The sequence below is a fragment of the Spermophilus citellus genome (assembly GCF_964194105.1).
Source record: "Spermophilus citellus genome assembly, chromosome: 2".
Lineage (NCBI taxonomy): Eukaryota > Metazoa > Chordata > Mammalia > Rodentia > Sciuridae > Spermophilus > Spermophilus citellus.
In genome coordinates, this window is record NC_138183.1 from 228386109 (window position 1) to 228400926 (window position 14818).

A 14818-nucleotide genomic window follows, 5' to 3' on the forward strand; every position below is an offset into this window, starting at 1 on the left:
ATGGGATGTGCCTCGTTTCTAGAGCTGTCAGTATAAGCTTCTGCATGACAACATCTGTGTCTGCAGGTCTTTCCATTCCTGAATAAAATAAACCCATGAGAACTGATACACTAGCATTGGAAATGACAGCACACACTGTATCTTTCCTTCCTCTTCCCAACTGAGAACAGGGACTTGAGCCCTCCACAGTTCATAGGGGAGTGGATGACTGATGGCAGATGGGTTTTCTGTGGCACAAAGTGGGAACCGAGCATCACTGGCCTCACCATCACAGCCTAGAGACAGGAAGTGGTCTCTGCTCATTCTAGCAGTGAAGGCCCCAGGGAAAGACCGATGGGCCCAACTAGAATCATGTGCATCCATGATACAATCTCTGTGGCCACATGGACCAGGACTAAGCCTGGTGCTCACCCTGTGGCCAGGTAGATGGAATGTGTTGGCATCCAGGGGCCAGTCACCACAGAGATCGATCTTGGCTCTTTGTGGATGGTGTTTGCATTTCAAACCTTCCTACACCCTCAGGAAAGAGAGTTTGTGCAGAGCTGCTTCATCACACAAGGTACGACTGGGAAACCAGACAAGCATTGAATGAAAGACCTTTGTGGTACAGAAGTAAGGTCAGGCCAACCAGAAATATGGCATTTATAAACAATCCCATCCTCACTAAGAATGGAAACAACCTCTTAAACAAGGGAATGAGAAGGGTTGTAAACATTTATTGACTTTTCCAGTTCTGTTTCCAGTTGACTCTCTTCAGGTAGCCCTGGCTAAACCAATGTCCAGCTCATCAGACATGGACGCTGGGCTCCTTGGTCCACATTAGTTTCTTGTTGCACTTTGGAGACTGGGAGACAGGAATTTGAGATCACTGTTTATAGGTCATGGGAGTGAAAGGTAAACAGAAAGGGATGAATTCATGCCAAAGGCTGAACTCAACCTAAGTGTAAGACCAGGGGGTCCTGATCCATAGCAGGGTGGGATCTGGAGTTCATGACCTGTCACTATGTGCAAAAAATTAAAGATTCATTTCCTACAGAAAAGGATGCACAGCTCTTATCAAGTTCTCAGTAGGGACGGGCCCCATAGGGTTAAGATCTGCCATGTTTAAAAGCAGGCAGCTTAGCTTCTAGGAGCAGCAGAGAGCTTGGAATGGTTAGTCTTGGCCTTCCAGTATCTCATTGGGTGGGCAGAGGTATGATTTCTCCTATGTCAGTTTCAAAAATTTCCAAATGGAGCTAGTTTTAGACCTCTACATCCTGGTGTGGAGAGAAAGCTAGGGAAGTCTGGGCCCAAGTCCTAATGAGGCCATTTACCAGCAGGGGACTAAGCCTCCATGAGCAGTTCCCTCATCAATCAAGGCAGGACAATAATAGTCCTCCTCACCAGCCCTCTTAGAAGACAAAATGACAAATGCACTGGCTTTCTATTTTCATTCCTATTAATAATTAGGGCTAACAGATTACTATTATTTTGGAGGTATAGCTTCCAACCCTGGCTGCCTGTGTATCAAGTGTCTATCCTTAACCTATGGTTCACCTCCTCCGTCCACCCCAGACACACATTAGAGCTTCCAGAACGAAGAGCTCAGCGGGCAGGCAGCACGCTGTTGCCACAGGGATGACCTGGATAACAAGGCAGAAGGAACTTCATACACAGGTCCCTATGACGTGTGAGCCTCGCCACAGAAATGGTCTTGTTCGGCCAGTCTCAGGAGCACACTAATGGGAGCTCTCATATCAAGTGTGCACCGAAGTCACCCTGGCTTCTTTTTTTTTCTACGTAGCAGTCAAGAGCACAGGGAGCCTGGTCAGGGTCATAGATCTGGTTTCATGTCATACCAAAGGTCAAGGGCTTAGCTGGGAATCAGGAAGTTGGTATTATCTTCAGGAAGTTTAGAGGCAGCACCTGGCTGAAGGCAACAAACTGGTGAAAAGAATCAAGGCCAGAATCTTAAAACGGATTTATTTCCAGTTATTCCCACATCCTCGCCTGGCAATAGTAAGAATCAGAATGCGTTTCAGAGGTGGAGAGGTGGTCCAGAGGGGCCAAGGGGGCTCAGGAGATACCCTAGAGGGGCCAGGCTGCAGGGCCAAGCTCAGTGGGATTTGCCTTGCTTCTCTGACAGAGGGGCAAACACTGCTGGCATCATGGGCCTAATGCCCTCCATGTATTCCAGGACTGGAATGAACTCATCAGAGTCAATGCTGGAAATAACTCATTAAGCGAACCCCACAGTCAGGGCCTGGCTTCCCCGGGCAGCCAGGCAGGGGCATCTGATGAGGCAATGCTCCCTCACAGCACACAGCATCAGTCAGGCTGCATCAGGAGCCTCTTGAAAGTGAAAGCTTCTGTTTTTCAGCTTCAGAAAGAGAAAAAAGAGGAGGAGAACAGCAAGGTGCCTGGTTGCTTCCTCCCAATCCTCCTGTGCCTGCAGGAGGAGGCGAGCCCCCATTCCCACCATCCTGTCCGCCCGTAGTCAGCTGAGCTGCTGCTGCAGGGCAGCCTGCCCGCTGCAAGGTGCCTCGACACTAATGAGCAGCTGGGCATGGCAGTGGCACTAGCAGCAGGTCAGCTCATTTACTGGCCACAGCAGAAAGCTGGTCTCGGATGCGGCCAAGCCCATCTAACATGGTGTCTAGTGTTTCTTTGCTCAACTCCACAGTCACAGCTGAGATGGACGGTTTGTCCCCGCACAGACTGGGATCTTCTTGGATCTGTAAAGAGAACATGGCCCTGAAAGTCAAAGCTGCCTCTCTTCCTATCTCCCATACACGAGTCCTTCTCAGTTCTTCTGGGCCTCTGAAGAGAGGTTCTTTGTAAGGGCTGCAAGGAGCCCCAGCCCTTGAGTCATTCAGCAACTGGGGAAGGTGAAGGAGATACTCAAAGGCCTGGGTCTCTTCCCATTTGCAACAAGAGCCTTGGGTGGGTAGCAGGGAAGGGTGAGCCTTCTCCCCAATACCCTGTCTTAGCACTGAGGTGAGAAAACGTGCTCACACTGGTATTTTTAGAGGTGGGCTCTATGGGGTACACAGGAAGTCCACTAGATATAAGAAAAATATCACAACTTATAGTTTTACTTATTTAATCATAAACAAGAAACAAATAAAGCTTTATTAATACTTAAAACTTAGTTGCAAGAGGCCTCCTAAAGTTTTTTCTTGCAGGTATTGAATTTCTGGGTGTTTGGTGAAGTAAATTCAGCAATATATTGCCTGGTTTTTTAAACTAAATGAATTCTATCATAATGTGATTTTAGAGGATTCCTGAAAAAAACTATCAAGTGAAGACAATGAGGCAAGGGCACGTGAACAAGAACAGGAAGCACAGACTTCTACTGCCAACAGAAGCCTGATGACCACACTGCAAACAGGACAGGAAGTTGGTGATGAAACACTGAAATGACACAGAGGCCAATCTGAAATCTGAACACACACCCCTACAGTTAAAGCTAAACGTCTCAGTACGTGTACACCTTTAAGTGATCAGAAAACAGTTTTAAAATTATATTGTTTAGCACTTGTCACACTGTAGTAAAATGTCAACTTTCAGTGCATGTTTTTTTTGATGCCCATGATGCGTTCACACAGTAGTACACAACACTGTGTGAAACACACATGCACATGGGGGATGCCAACATTTTTGGCGAGGGGGCTTAGTTAGTGTAGTGACCCCAAAACTTTGGTGGCTGATATTTTAGATGGCCCACAGGGCCTAACTCACTACAGCACCTTCTTTCCTTCTAATGATGATGAGAGTGGACCTACCTTCATCTGGAGCAGGCAGGTGGGGATGGCCATGCGGCTGATGCTGTCTGAGGAGGTTTTGATATCCACTCTCCAGTCCAGGTCCACCAGGCGTGGCAGAGAGACTGTGGAAGAGACAGCTTAGTTCAGAGGTCACTCCACCCGTGTTTATCAGGCCTTTACTCTGAAGGCTGTACACACATAACCCATCTGATCTATGCAGCAAATCTCTGAAAGAGACAGTGGGGCAAAAGACCACAGCAAGCACGGACCTTCCCACTACTCTGTGCTGCCTGCCCTTAGTACTGATTCACGGTGGAGCAGCATCTCCAGACTTCCACCAAACACCCAACCCTCCAGATGTCGGGACAGAATGACAAGTGACACAAGGTACAGAAAAAGGCACAGCTGGAGTCTAGGGGAAAGTGTAGCTTCAGCGAGTGGTAAGAGGCCTTGCTTAAAGATAAAAAGGCTTGGTTTGAACCTGGGTTCCACCACTTGTGTAACCTCTGAGTCTCCATTTTCTTATCTGGAAAATGGGTATAGTTTCAGCCTAGCTCCCTGGGTTGCTGGGAGGACTAGGTGAATCAAGGCAAGTCAAGTGCTCTAGCACTGTGACTGGTTCAGAATAAGCAGAATGATACTTCTAAATACATACTTTTATTTAATCTTTCAAAGTAATTTTAATTACTGTTGGGTTTTTTCTTAATTGAAGCAGAATTACTTCTTAAAACACAATTTTTATTACATCACTTTCTTCTTTGGGTATTTCTGTATTTTTTTAACAACAAGCTTCTATAATAATATTTACAGTTATATGAGCATATCTATATAAACATATAGAGTTGAATTAAAAAGAAAAAACACAGCAAACAGACAGTCTTTGGTTTGAGACTAGAATAGCTGCCCTCGACTTTTGGTTAACATCCTTGGTGTCCTGGCAGATTCAGGCCTGGGGCTGGTGAGAGGAAGGAGAGGAAGATGTCTTAGTACTCACTCTGATTTGCTTGGGCTTCAGTTCTCCAAGTAGATCTATTAAAGAGGGAAAGATGAGGAAAAAATTATGGAAAAGGGGTGAGACTGAGTTTTCTGATCATGAGAAACCTTAGCTTCCACCTTCCTTGTGATCTTCAGACCTCCTAACAGGAAATGATCTCAGAAATCATCCTTCCTCAAAGCAGCTTTTTGTTTGTCTTACAAGGCTTGGTGATGTTAAGACCTAAGTGCTGTTAGTTTTCACAGCTTAGGACAAGAAAATAAAAGGCTTACTGCTCTGTAATCTTATTGTGCTATTGTTCTCAAAGACCAAACAGAGAAAAGGTCAACTTATGCTCTCTTTATTGAGCACCTGCCATACAGAATACAGCAGCTTATGCAAAAATACACCCAACAGACCTGTCTAATGCTACAGCAAATAACATCATGGTGAGATGCCAAGCAGAGTAAGAGTCAAATGTGGCAATGTAAGGAAGTTTCAAATAAACAAAAAAATATTGGTAAACAGGCATTAACTGTTATTGCTATTAGACGGGACTGTTCAAGCCTTCTGCTAAACAATAATCGATTCTTTCAAGTTTTTTTGTGTTTCAAAGGATCTGCCTGGCTGAGAGGATACAGAGAAAACTCACAAAAGAGATATTAAAATGACCAATAAACACATGAAAAATGTATTCAACATTGCTAGCATCAAAGATATATAAGCTGAAATCAGGTTTCATTTGCCATCTGTGGAACTGGGGGGAAAAAGGTAAGAAAAAAATCTCATAGAAAAGGTGTGGGAAGAGGGACATGTTCTGTTTTATGGTGGAAAGAGTACAATCTTCCCGATGACCCAAACCCAATATGTTCATGGCCCATACCACAGTAAGGAAATAAGTAAGCACATGAGCAAAGTTTCTAAATTGCTCACTGAAGTGCAAAACTGATAAAATCCTAAATGTCTAACACTAAGGAATTTAAAAATGTATACCCAGTTGCTTCATGTAATGGAATATATCTTATATTCAACCATTAAAAATGATACTAAAGGTAAAAACTTATTGACCTGAAATGTCATTACTGTTAATACTGCTAACTGAAAATAAGCACGTTATAAAATGGGATGATCTTTTTTTGTAGTGGTTAAAAAATAAAACCAAAACATCAACCTCTCTATGTATGTGTAAAGAGAAACAATAACCAAGTCCTAACCGGCTTTCCAGTAAGAAATCAATACTGCTCACTTCTGGGTGGTGGGACTGTAGTTATCTTATTTTCTTCTTTTGGCTTTTCTGTATTTTCTATCTTTCCAACAAGGAATATAGTATTTCTAAATAGGAATAAAAACAATAAGAAATGTAAAAGAAGAATTTTCAAAAAATGAGCACTTACACATGTTCTAGGATGATTTTTGTCAGCAGGTTTTTGAGGTTTTGGTGGAAATTTTCTGGAAAGAGAGCCAGAATTGCTTCAGCGGAGGACAGGTCACGGAATGCCACCAGCCGAGTGAGGCGGTGCAGAGCCTGGAGGAGCTGCAGGATAGAGGAGACAGACCTGTAGCTGCAGGGGACATGGGACACAGGACAAGAGGCAGAGGAAGGGCCCTCTATCCCACACCTTGTGACTGCATGCTGCAGTTATTTGAACGAGTGACGGGAGCCAAGCAGCCTCTGTAGCAGATGCTGAATGTCCCATGTGCCTCTACTGCCCTAACTTCACCTGTTGCTTCACAAAACAGATGCAGCTGCCTGACCTAGGAAGCTGTCCATGCCAGAAACTCCTAAGGCAAAGGGTTAATATGTCCCTTTTTCTTCTGCAGAAGGATCTGACCTTCAGTTAACTTTCTGGTGCTGTTTCCCTGGTAACCCGAGAAATGGAGAGTCAGCTGGGTTACTAGGCAACCCTGCATTGGTCCAATGCCTCTGGATGGAGAGGATTGCATAAACACCTGGGCCCATGGCTTGGGCTCCTCTGATGGGGCTGCACCCTCCTAGCAAGTATCTCAAGTTGTGTTTACTGGCATGTGACAAAGAGATATTGGTTCCTGGAGAGTGTGGACTTTGAATTCAGGGTGGTAGAAGTCTCAAGTCCCTGTGAAAGAGGAGTCCTAGACCCTGCTATGGGTTCTCATCCTAAGTGCTCTATGTGGATCTGCATGCAGACAAGTGTGGCTTGTAGTTGATTTGTGAATAGAATGATCTTAGCTGAACCCGAGAAAGCCCTCTAGAGTGACTTTCTCTCTGCTTTAGAGCTGCTTCTAATACCACTGGAGGTTGCTGGTCCGCAAATGCACTTACCCAGAAGTGAGGGGAGTTAATGCCCTAGTCTCCTTGCCCTCCAAGGAAAATTACGAGACATGCTCTACTTGACTTTTCACAGAACCCTAAGATTGAGCCCCATTGCCATGGCAGTAACCACTCATTAATATACTTTTTTACTTTAAGACTTTTCTACTTTGCCTGTTTGATCTTCCCTACTTCCTCCTTTGTGTTTTCTAGAATCACCTCCCAAAAAACTTCTGGCACTCAAGTTTTTGCCTCAGTATCTACTTTTCAGGGAATCCAAACTAAGTCTCCATTCACCTCTATAATCTTACTCTGCTTTTTACTTTTCTAAAGTTGATTTTAATGAGCAAAGCTTCATATTTAAAGAATAAAAATAACATGAATCCATGTGAAGACACTCCTGTTTTAAAAGTGCATTTGCTCTGGAAAGATAAGGGAGTCCCTGCTACATAGTGCAGCATGACATCTAGGATCAGGGGAGCTCAGGTGAGCCAAGCAGACTCCACTGGGGCTGAGGGCTGAGAAGGCAGCGCTGTACATGGCACCCAGAGGGAGCCTCACTGAGCCCAGCCCAATTACCACTCAGACCTCCATCTTCTGTGGAAGATTCCTGAAGAATCTGCCTGAAGCTCTCCAGCTGACAGTTCATCAGTCTTAGCAGTGTATAGGCTGAGAAAGAAAGTCACATCAAGTTTGGCTTTTGATTACACTGTCTAGGCAATAAGTCTAAAAGAACTTGTTCAGGAGCTGATTCTGGGCCCAGCTCCCACATGTGACTTATCACAAGGGAGGGCTCAAAGACAAAGCTTTCAATTTACTAATACTAAAAAAAAAAATCTATCCAGAGTTGGCTACAATGTCAATTTCAGGGAGAAATTTCCTTTGGACATGGAAATGACTGGGAAGTCAAAAAAGAGATTAGCAAGGGAAGAGGGCCCATGGCCAAAGGTCATTTCTGACCACACTTACTTGCTCTGCCTCCTCCTGGGTCACAGACAAGCTGGAACACGTAATATCCAAGAGCTTTTTTGAGCCAAGGGCTGAACTGGAAAAGCTTTCTTGACACAGCTGCCTGACAACATCTTTTGAGGAGGCCTATGAATTAATTCACAGATAGGGGAGGAAAAAAAACCTCTGACAATATGTTTTCAAATAACATTGGCTTAGGTATTATGTGACATATTTCACACTTCAGATTTAAAGATATAGAGGACACCTTTAAATTTGTCTGGGAAGACAGAATAAATGTACTTTTCCCTATTCTTTCTGCTAAGTACAACTAAAACCCCCTGGGTACTACATGGAAAACAGATCCGAGATGTCTCTAGAAAGAGGGGAGAAGGCACATCTGTGAGGAGCTCAAGCCCCAAGGAATGACGTGGTGGTGAGTTCCTTGGGTTTTCTTTTTGCTTTATCTATCCTAGACCCTGAGCTGAAGAAGAGGGCAATGTGGAAATGTCAATGGGTACAGGAGGGAGGAAAAGAAAAAAAAAGCTACAACAAATCCCTGTTCTCTCCAGCCAAAGGACCAGGAAAGGAACAGCACAGTGAGATGAACAAGCTTTAGACAATAACTGCTTTCTATTCCAGCCAAATATCACATAAAGAACTGTGAACCCATCCTGACTTATGCCAATGAAGTCTGGGTGAGGCTGTGAGAGGTACCCCAACACTTGCACTGGGTCAGTGTCAAAGACAGCCAAGCAGGGAGCTGGGATCTTCATCTGCACCAGTGGGTCACAAGCCACACTGCCCGTGGTACAGAGGGAGTCTGCGTGGAGACAGGGCTTCCCCAGTACCCAGGGGAAACAGAAGCCCCTGCTTTCAGGTATCAACAGGAGCCAAGTAGGGAATCTGAACTTCTACTTCCAACTGGCAGTAATGAGAGGTGCCCCCTAACCCTGCCTGAATGGTACCAGAGAAAGCTGGCTAAAACATAAGACTTAAATAAGATCCAGAATTTTGGAACATAATATGAACACATCCAGGTTTCAAAAAAAAATCATGTATCAAATCGGGAACCAGAAAGATCTCAACCTGAGGAAAAAACATAATCTACAGATGCCAACACCAAGATCACAGCCATTAAAATTATCTGACCAAGGTTTTAAAGCAGCCTTGATGACAATGCTTCAATAAGTAACTATGAATATGCTTTAAACAAATTAAAAAAGAGAGTCTCATCCAAAAATAGGTGATATTAAGAAGAATAAAATGTAAAATTTTAGAAGTGAAAAATACAATAACCAAAATGTAAAAACTCAATAGATGGGCTCAGTACACCAAAATGGAAGGGACAGAGAGAAGAATCATCGGATGGAGCCGGAGGATGATAAAAAAAGACCAAAAATGTGTAATCAAAGGAATAACAGCTGAAAACTTTCCAAGCATAGCTGGAGACACAGTAGTACATATTTCAAGAACCTGAGTAAATCCCACGTAGGATAAATAATAATTTTAAAAAACCTACACCAGGTCCCTAAGTGAACTTATAAAAACAAAAGACAAAGCAATCTTGAAAGTAGTGAGGAAGAAACAACACTTTAGCTATAATAAACTATCAGAATGACAGCAGCTTTCACATCAGAAACCACAGAGAAATACACAAACACAAAAAGCATAGTATTTTTCAGTGTGAAAGGAGAGCTGTCAAACTAGACTCCTAAAGACAATAAGAATATCCTTCAGGAATGAAAAAGAAATAAAGATATTCATTCTTAGAAAAGAGCACTAAGAAAATTTGTCACAATATTTACCTTAAAGGATGGTTAAAACAAGTTCTGTAAAGAGAAAAGAAGGAATGAAAGGAGTACGAGGATCCAGCTTGACTTGACTGCAGCCATGTTGAGCCGGGTCACCGTGACTGCCCTTGGGGAACCCTGGCCTCTTTCGCCACGAGCCTCCCAGCAGACTATAGAGAAATGCCAAGCTGTCAGGAGGTATGGGGAACACCAGGTGCCGAATGCTGGTGCTAGCAATGCCAAGAATATGCCTGACATCTTTCTGCAGTCTCTTTCCACATGTGGCCTACAGAAGTTGGTTCTTTCACACCAGATTTTCTTGGAACAAGAAGAATCCTTGGAATGTCAGGAAGAAAGAAATGGATAAGCAAAAAAAAAAAAAAAAAAAAAAAAAAAATTCCTTTATTTTCTTGAATTTTCTAAATATGTTTAAAAGTTGAAAGAAAAATTAGAACACTGTCTGATGTACCTCTAAATGTACCCAGAGACAATTATGCTACAAGTAAAGAAGGGTTAAAGGACAGACAGAGAGGCAGGTGTCTATACTTCACCCTAACACCATGATGACACCAATAGGCTGAGATAAGCTGTACATGCACAATATAGTAACTATAGCAACTACTAAAGGGGCTATAAAAATAAATACATTTTTAGAACTACTGACAAATCAAAACAACTCTTAAAATTAACCCAGGGGAAAGCAGAAAAATGTAAATAGAAACAAAAAACCAAGAAAGAATAGCAGAAAACAAAAATAAAATGGCAGACTTATGTTCTAACATATCAGCAATTATACTAACTCTAACATTTAATTGGCATAAACATTCCAATTAAAATACAGAAATTGGCAGAGTGGATTAAAAATATGACTCAATTAAATATTTTATACACAAAACTCCCTTCAAATATATGATAGGAGCTGGCTGGAAAGTAAAAGGATGAAAGAAGAGGTGCCATACAAACATTAACCAAAGGAAAGCAAGAGTGGTTACATTAATATCAAATAAAGCATGTATCACAAAAAGAAAATTACCAGAGAAAGAGAGGGACATTAAATAATGATAGAAGATTCTATCCACCAAGACAACAATATCCTAAATGCATCTGTACCCAGTAAAAGAACTGCAAAACATGGGGCTGGGGCTGTAGCTCAGTGGCGGAGCACTTGCCTAGCACTTGTGAGGCACTAGGTTCGATCCTTAGTACCACATAAAAATGAAACAAACAAAATAAAGGCATGCTGTCCATCTACAACTACAAAAAAAAAAATTTAAAAAGAACTTCAAAATATGTGAAACAAAAGCTGACAGCACTATTAATGAGCAACAAATTCACAAATATAGTTGAGACATCAAAACCCCTCTTTCAATAATTAATAAAACAATTACACAGATATTCAACAAAGATGGAAGAACTCAACAACATAATAAATCACTCTAATTGACATTTACAGAACACTTCATACTCAGAAACTGCAGAATATACTCACATCTCAAACACCTGGACATATATCAAGATAGATCATATTCTGGTCACAAAACAGCACACTATTCATTTTAGTTTTAAAATTTTGTTGAAGTTTGTATTATGACCCAGAAACAGAAAGATAACAGGAAAATGTTAAACATATGGAAATTTAAACAATACATTACTAAATAATTCCACAGGTCAAAGACCAAATCTCAAGGGAACTTAAAATAAATTACACTAAGAGAGTGAAAATGAGAAAACAATGTATCAACATTTGTAGGACACAGTCAATGAAGTTGAAAAGGAAATTTATAATATTCAATGTGCATGTTAGAAATTGAAACAAATGTCAAAATTAGTAATCTGGAGCCTAAAGCATATTTTTAAAAATCCAAAGCTCAAGATTACAGAGGCAAATACTCCAATTAGAATAGGGACAAAAGATATTCCACTGAAGATACACAGAGGGTAAATAATCACATGAAGAGACTCAACATCATTTAGTCATTAGAGAAACGCAAATTAAAACCACACTGAGATACCAAAACACATCTTTCAGAATGGCTTGAATAAAATATAGTGATAACATCAAACGCTGGTGGGGATGTGGACTGCTGAGAGCCATAGCTAAGTAAGAATGATGCATGGCAATTTCCTTGTCAGCCTACCCCATGTTGCTTAGAGGGAGGACTCTCCATTGTGGAAATGGGCTTATTTGAGTAAGGTGATCCTGCTCATGGACCAGGGTGGATCGGGTTTAGGGAGGATCCTGCTGGATTAGGGTGGGTCCAGGTTTAGGGTGTATCCTGCTGGGAATAGGGAGTATCCCGCTCCTTGGGTTTAGGGCGGTTCCAGGTTTAAGGTGGACCCTGCTGGGAACAGGGTGTATCCTGCTGCCTCAGGCGCCCGCCCGCCTGCTCCTTGAGTTCCCGTTGAGTTCTCGGGATTCAGAGAGTATTTTGGGATGCAGAGCCCAGTGGAAGTGTGGATTTTCCCCAGAACATGCGTGTAGAGTGACGGTGACAGTTCGGGAATAAAGAATTGCTGTTTGAATCTACAAGGCTGTGAGTGGCTCGTGATTTTGTGCCCAGCCAGACTGCGGCAGTGGACATCCTGGAATACCTGGGCACTACTGATAGAAATGTAAGGTGGTACAGCCTCTGGAAAGAGTTTGAAGATTTCTTGAAAAATGAAACATACAGACATCCAAATGACCCAGTAACTGTATTCCAAGCCTGTACACAAACATTTATAGCAGCTTTATTTGTAATAGCAAAAACTGGAAACAATTTTAATGTCTTTCAACAGGTCAAGCAAATTTTTGTATATCCACACCATGGAATACTCCTCAGCAATAAAAAGGAAAGAACTATTGTTACAGACAACATGGACGAATCTCCAGGGGATTAAGCTGAGTGAAAAAAAGTCAATCCATATATACTATATGATTTATATAAAGTTCTTTTGTTTGTGTGTGTGTGTGCGTGTGCACGCAGTACTGGGGATCAAACCCAGGGTCTCGTGCATATTAGGCAAGTGCTCTGCCACTCAGCTACATCCCCAACCCTTTTAAAAATTTTGACACAGGGTCTCACTAAGTAGCCTAGGTTGACCTGAAACTTCTGACCCTTCTGCCTCAGCCTCCCAAGTTGCTGGGAACAAAGGGGAGGGCCACCATACCTAGTCTATATAAAATTCTTAAAAAGAATGTCAGGTGTTAAAGAGGAGGTGGAGGATGAGTGGAAGCGTGACTATAAAAGAGCAGCAAGAGGGGTCTTGTGGTGATGGAAACATTTTGTATTTTGACTATCAATGTTAACACCCTGGCTGTGATAGTTTCCTATAGTTTTGCAGAATGTCAACATTGGGGGAAACTGGGTAAAGGGTAAATGGGATCTTTCTGCATTATTTATTACAACTGCATGTCAATCTACAATTATCTCAAAATAAGAAAGTTTATATTTAAAAAAATAAAAGAGTACATAGGATAAGAGCAATGAAAATGAATGCATATTGCTACAGAATTGTTGATATACACCGAGGAACAATAAAGTAGTGATTTTAGGAGCGTAGAGTGCAAATGAATACTGGGGAGGCCATTCAAAATTAAGTTAAACAAAACGGAGACCATAATGACGATGCTGTGTCATAAACTGTTGAGTATAATTAACTCAATCCTCTTCACCTACTAAAGGGAAAAGGAAAGTTAAAGAAACTGTCCTTCATGGATCTTACATTCTTAAGAGAAGGCGGACAATAGGCAAATAGATTCACAATGTCATCTAATGACAAGTGTTACAAAGGAAAATAAAGCCGCCCTTGTAGAGAGGAAATCAAAAGTTAATTCCAACCCTTCATTTTATTTGAACTTTACGAACCCGGGTAAGTAAGTCCCTTTCAATCACTCAATCTTTCAAACAAATAATTATGAGGAGGGTGTTCCGGCCCTTTCTCAGGCAGAGGCGAGAACAGAAAACCCAGGCCTCGGGAACACAGAACGCACACCTCAGTCGCTGGCGCCGGCAGATGCACAGGGAGAGAATTTCCTAAGCACGGAGTGCAGAAGGGCTGTGGGATGAAATGGGGAACCAGTAAAACGGATCCAGCAATTACCACTTCCAACGCACCCATCCCGAAAACCAGCCCCAGAGACTAACAGTGGGGGGGGGCAATTATACAGCCCCTTCAAGTCCGTTATCTCATTTTTTTTCTTTTTCACCTTCTAGTCAGGGAGTTGTTGATTTTGTTTCTCTTTAAAAGCTCAAAAAGGAGCGACGGTTTGCCCGGGGTCACACAAAGAAGCAGTGGCAGAATTGTGGCTCCAAATCAGGGCCAACTTATTCCCCGTGCCCGCCCCGTTCGCTCCGTATACTCAGTTCCGAAGACAAAGGAGACTGCACGCGTCCCCACCCCGCCCTTTACCTTCAGCAAGCTCTGGAGAGCCGCGAAGTGCTCCGCTGTCACGGCGGCCATTTTTCCGAAATCATGTGACTGCAGTCGCGGGAGGAGCGCGATCACGTGACTCCGCCGCCTGCGCGGGGCATGCCGGGGGCTGTAGTCTTTCAAAGTGGCGGGAGCGGGTTCGCTAGTGGCACCCGGGCCGGGTTCTGCGGGAGAATGGCCATTGCGAGGACGCAGGACCTGGGAGGAAGTGGAGGGAGCATGGTTTTCAAGGGTTGACCTGGCTTTTCCATTTACCAGAGGGGAAACTAGTTTTCCCGGGACCCATGCAGGAGGACTGGCTGATTTGGGTAATGCAGGCTTGGCGGGCACCTTGGAGGTATAGTTGTTCAGAAGTGATCAGTCTGTTGGCCACTTGGAATTACAACGAAACTGTGCTCATTGTAATTCATGTAATTTACACACACACACACACACACACACACACGTCATCTCGAAGAACATAAACTTGCTTTTGCATGTATAGTTTCTGTCTCTCAGGTAGGAGCTGGTGTTTTTATTAGGTTTATCCAAATGGGAAAACCGGATCATTTTGGGTTTTTAGTAACTTTTCCATAGTTCTATGGGAGATCTGGTTTGAAGAGCAGGTGAGAAAGTGTTTAGGAAAGGGGATAGGAAGGGAGCCACTATTACTTATCCA

The 14818-nt window shown here is 42.8% G+C and overlaps 1 protein-coding gene across 4 annotated transcripts; it reads right to left on the reverse strand.

Annotated features, from left to right (window-relative positions):
- Window positions 1-1943: 1943 nt before the first annotated feature.
- On the reverse strand, window positions 1944-14204 carry COMMD9 (COMM domain containing 9). 4 transcript variants are annotated; one of them, XM_081279726.1, is made up of 6 exons: window positions 14140-14204; window positions 7976-8101; window positions 6114-6253; window positions 4741-4775; window positions 3765-3868; window positions 1944-2714 (listed from the first exon to the last, which is right to left on the reverse strand). In XM_081279726.1, the coding sequence occupies exons 1-6, from the start codon at window positions 14188-14190 to the stop codon at window positions 2574-2576; spliced, it is 597 nt and encodes a 198-aa protein (XP_081135852.1). In that variant the 5' UTR covers window positions 14191-14204; the 3' UTR covers window positions 1944-2573. The 4 variants fall into 4 exon arrangements, with proteins under 4 accessions (XP_081135852.1, XP_081135855.1, XP_081135854.1 ...); XM_081279727.1 differs by lacking the exon at window positions 1944-2714 and adding an exon at window positions 3066-3393; XM_081279729.1 differs by lacking the exon at window positions 4741-4775.
- Window positions 14205-14818: the final 614 nt, after the last annotated feature.

What these genes read in the sequence shown, in the direction of transcription:
- COMMD9 (XM_081279726.1), bottom strand. Translation starts at nt 14,190, where the DNA reads ATGGCCGCCGTGACAGCGGAGCACTTCGCGGCTCTCCAGAGCTTGCTG. An exon ending in AAAATCATCCTAGAACATGT is followed by an intron (nt 4,776 to 6,113) that starts GTAAGTGCTCAT and finishes CCTCTTTAATAG; the next exon opens with ATCTACTTGGAGAACTGAAG. An exon ending in TGAAGCCCAAGCAAATCAGA is followed by an intron (nt 3,869 to 4,740) that starts GTGAGTACTAAG and finishes TCTCTTCCACAG; the next exon opens with TCTCTCTGCCACGCCTGGTG.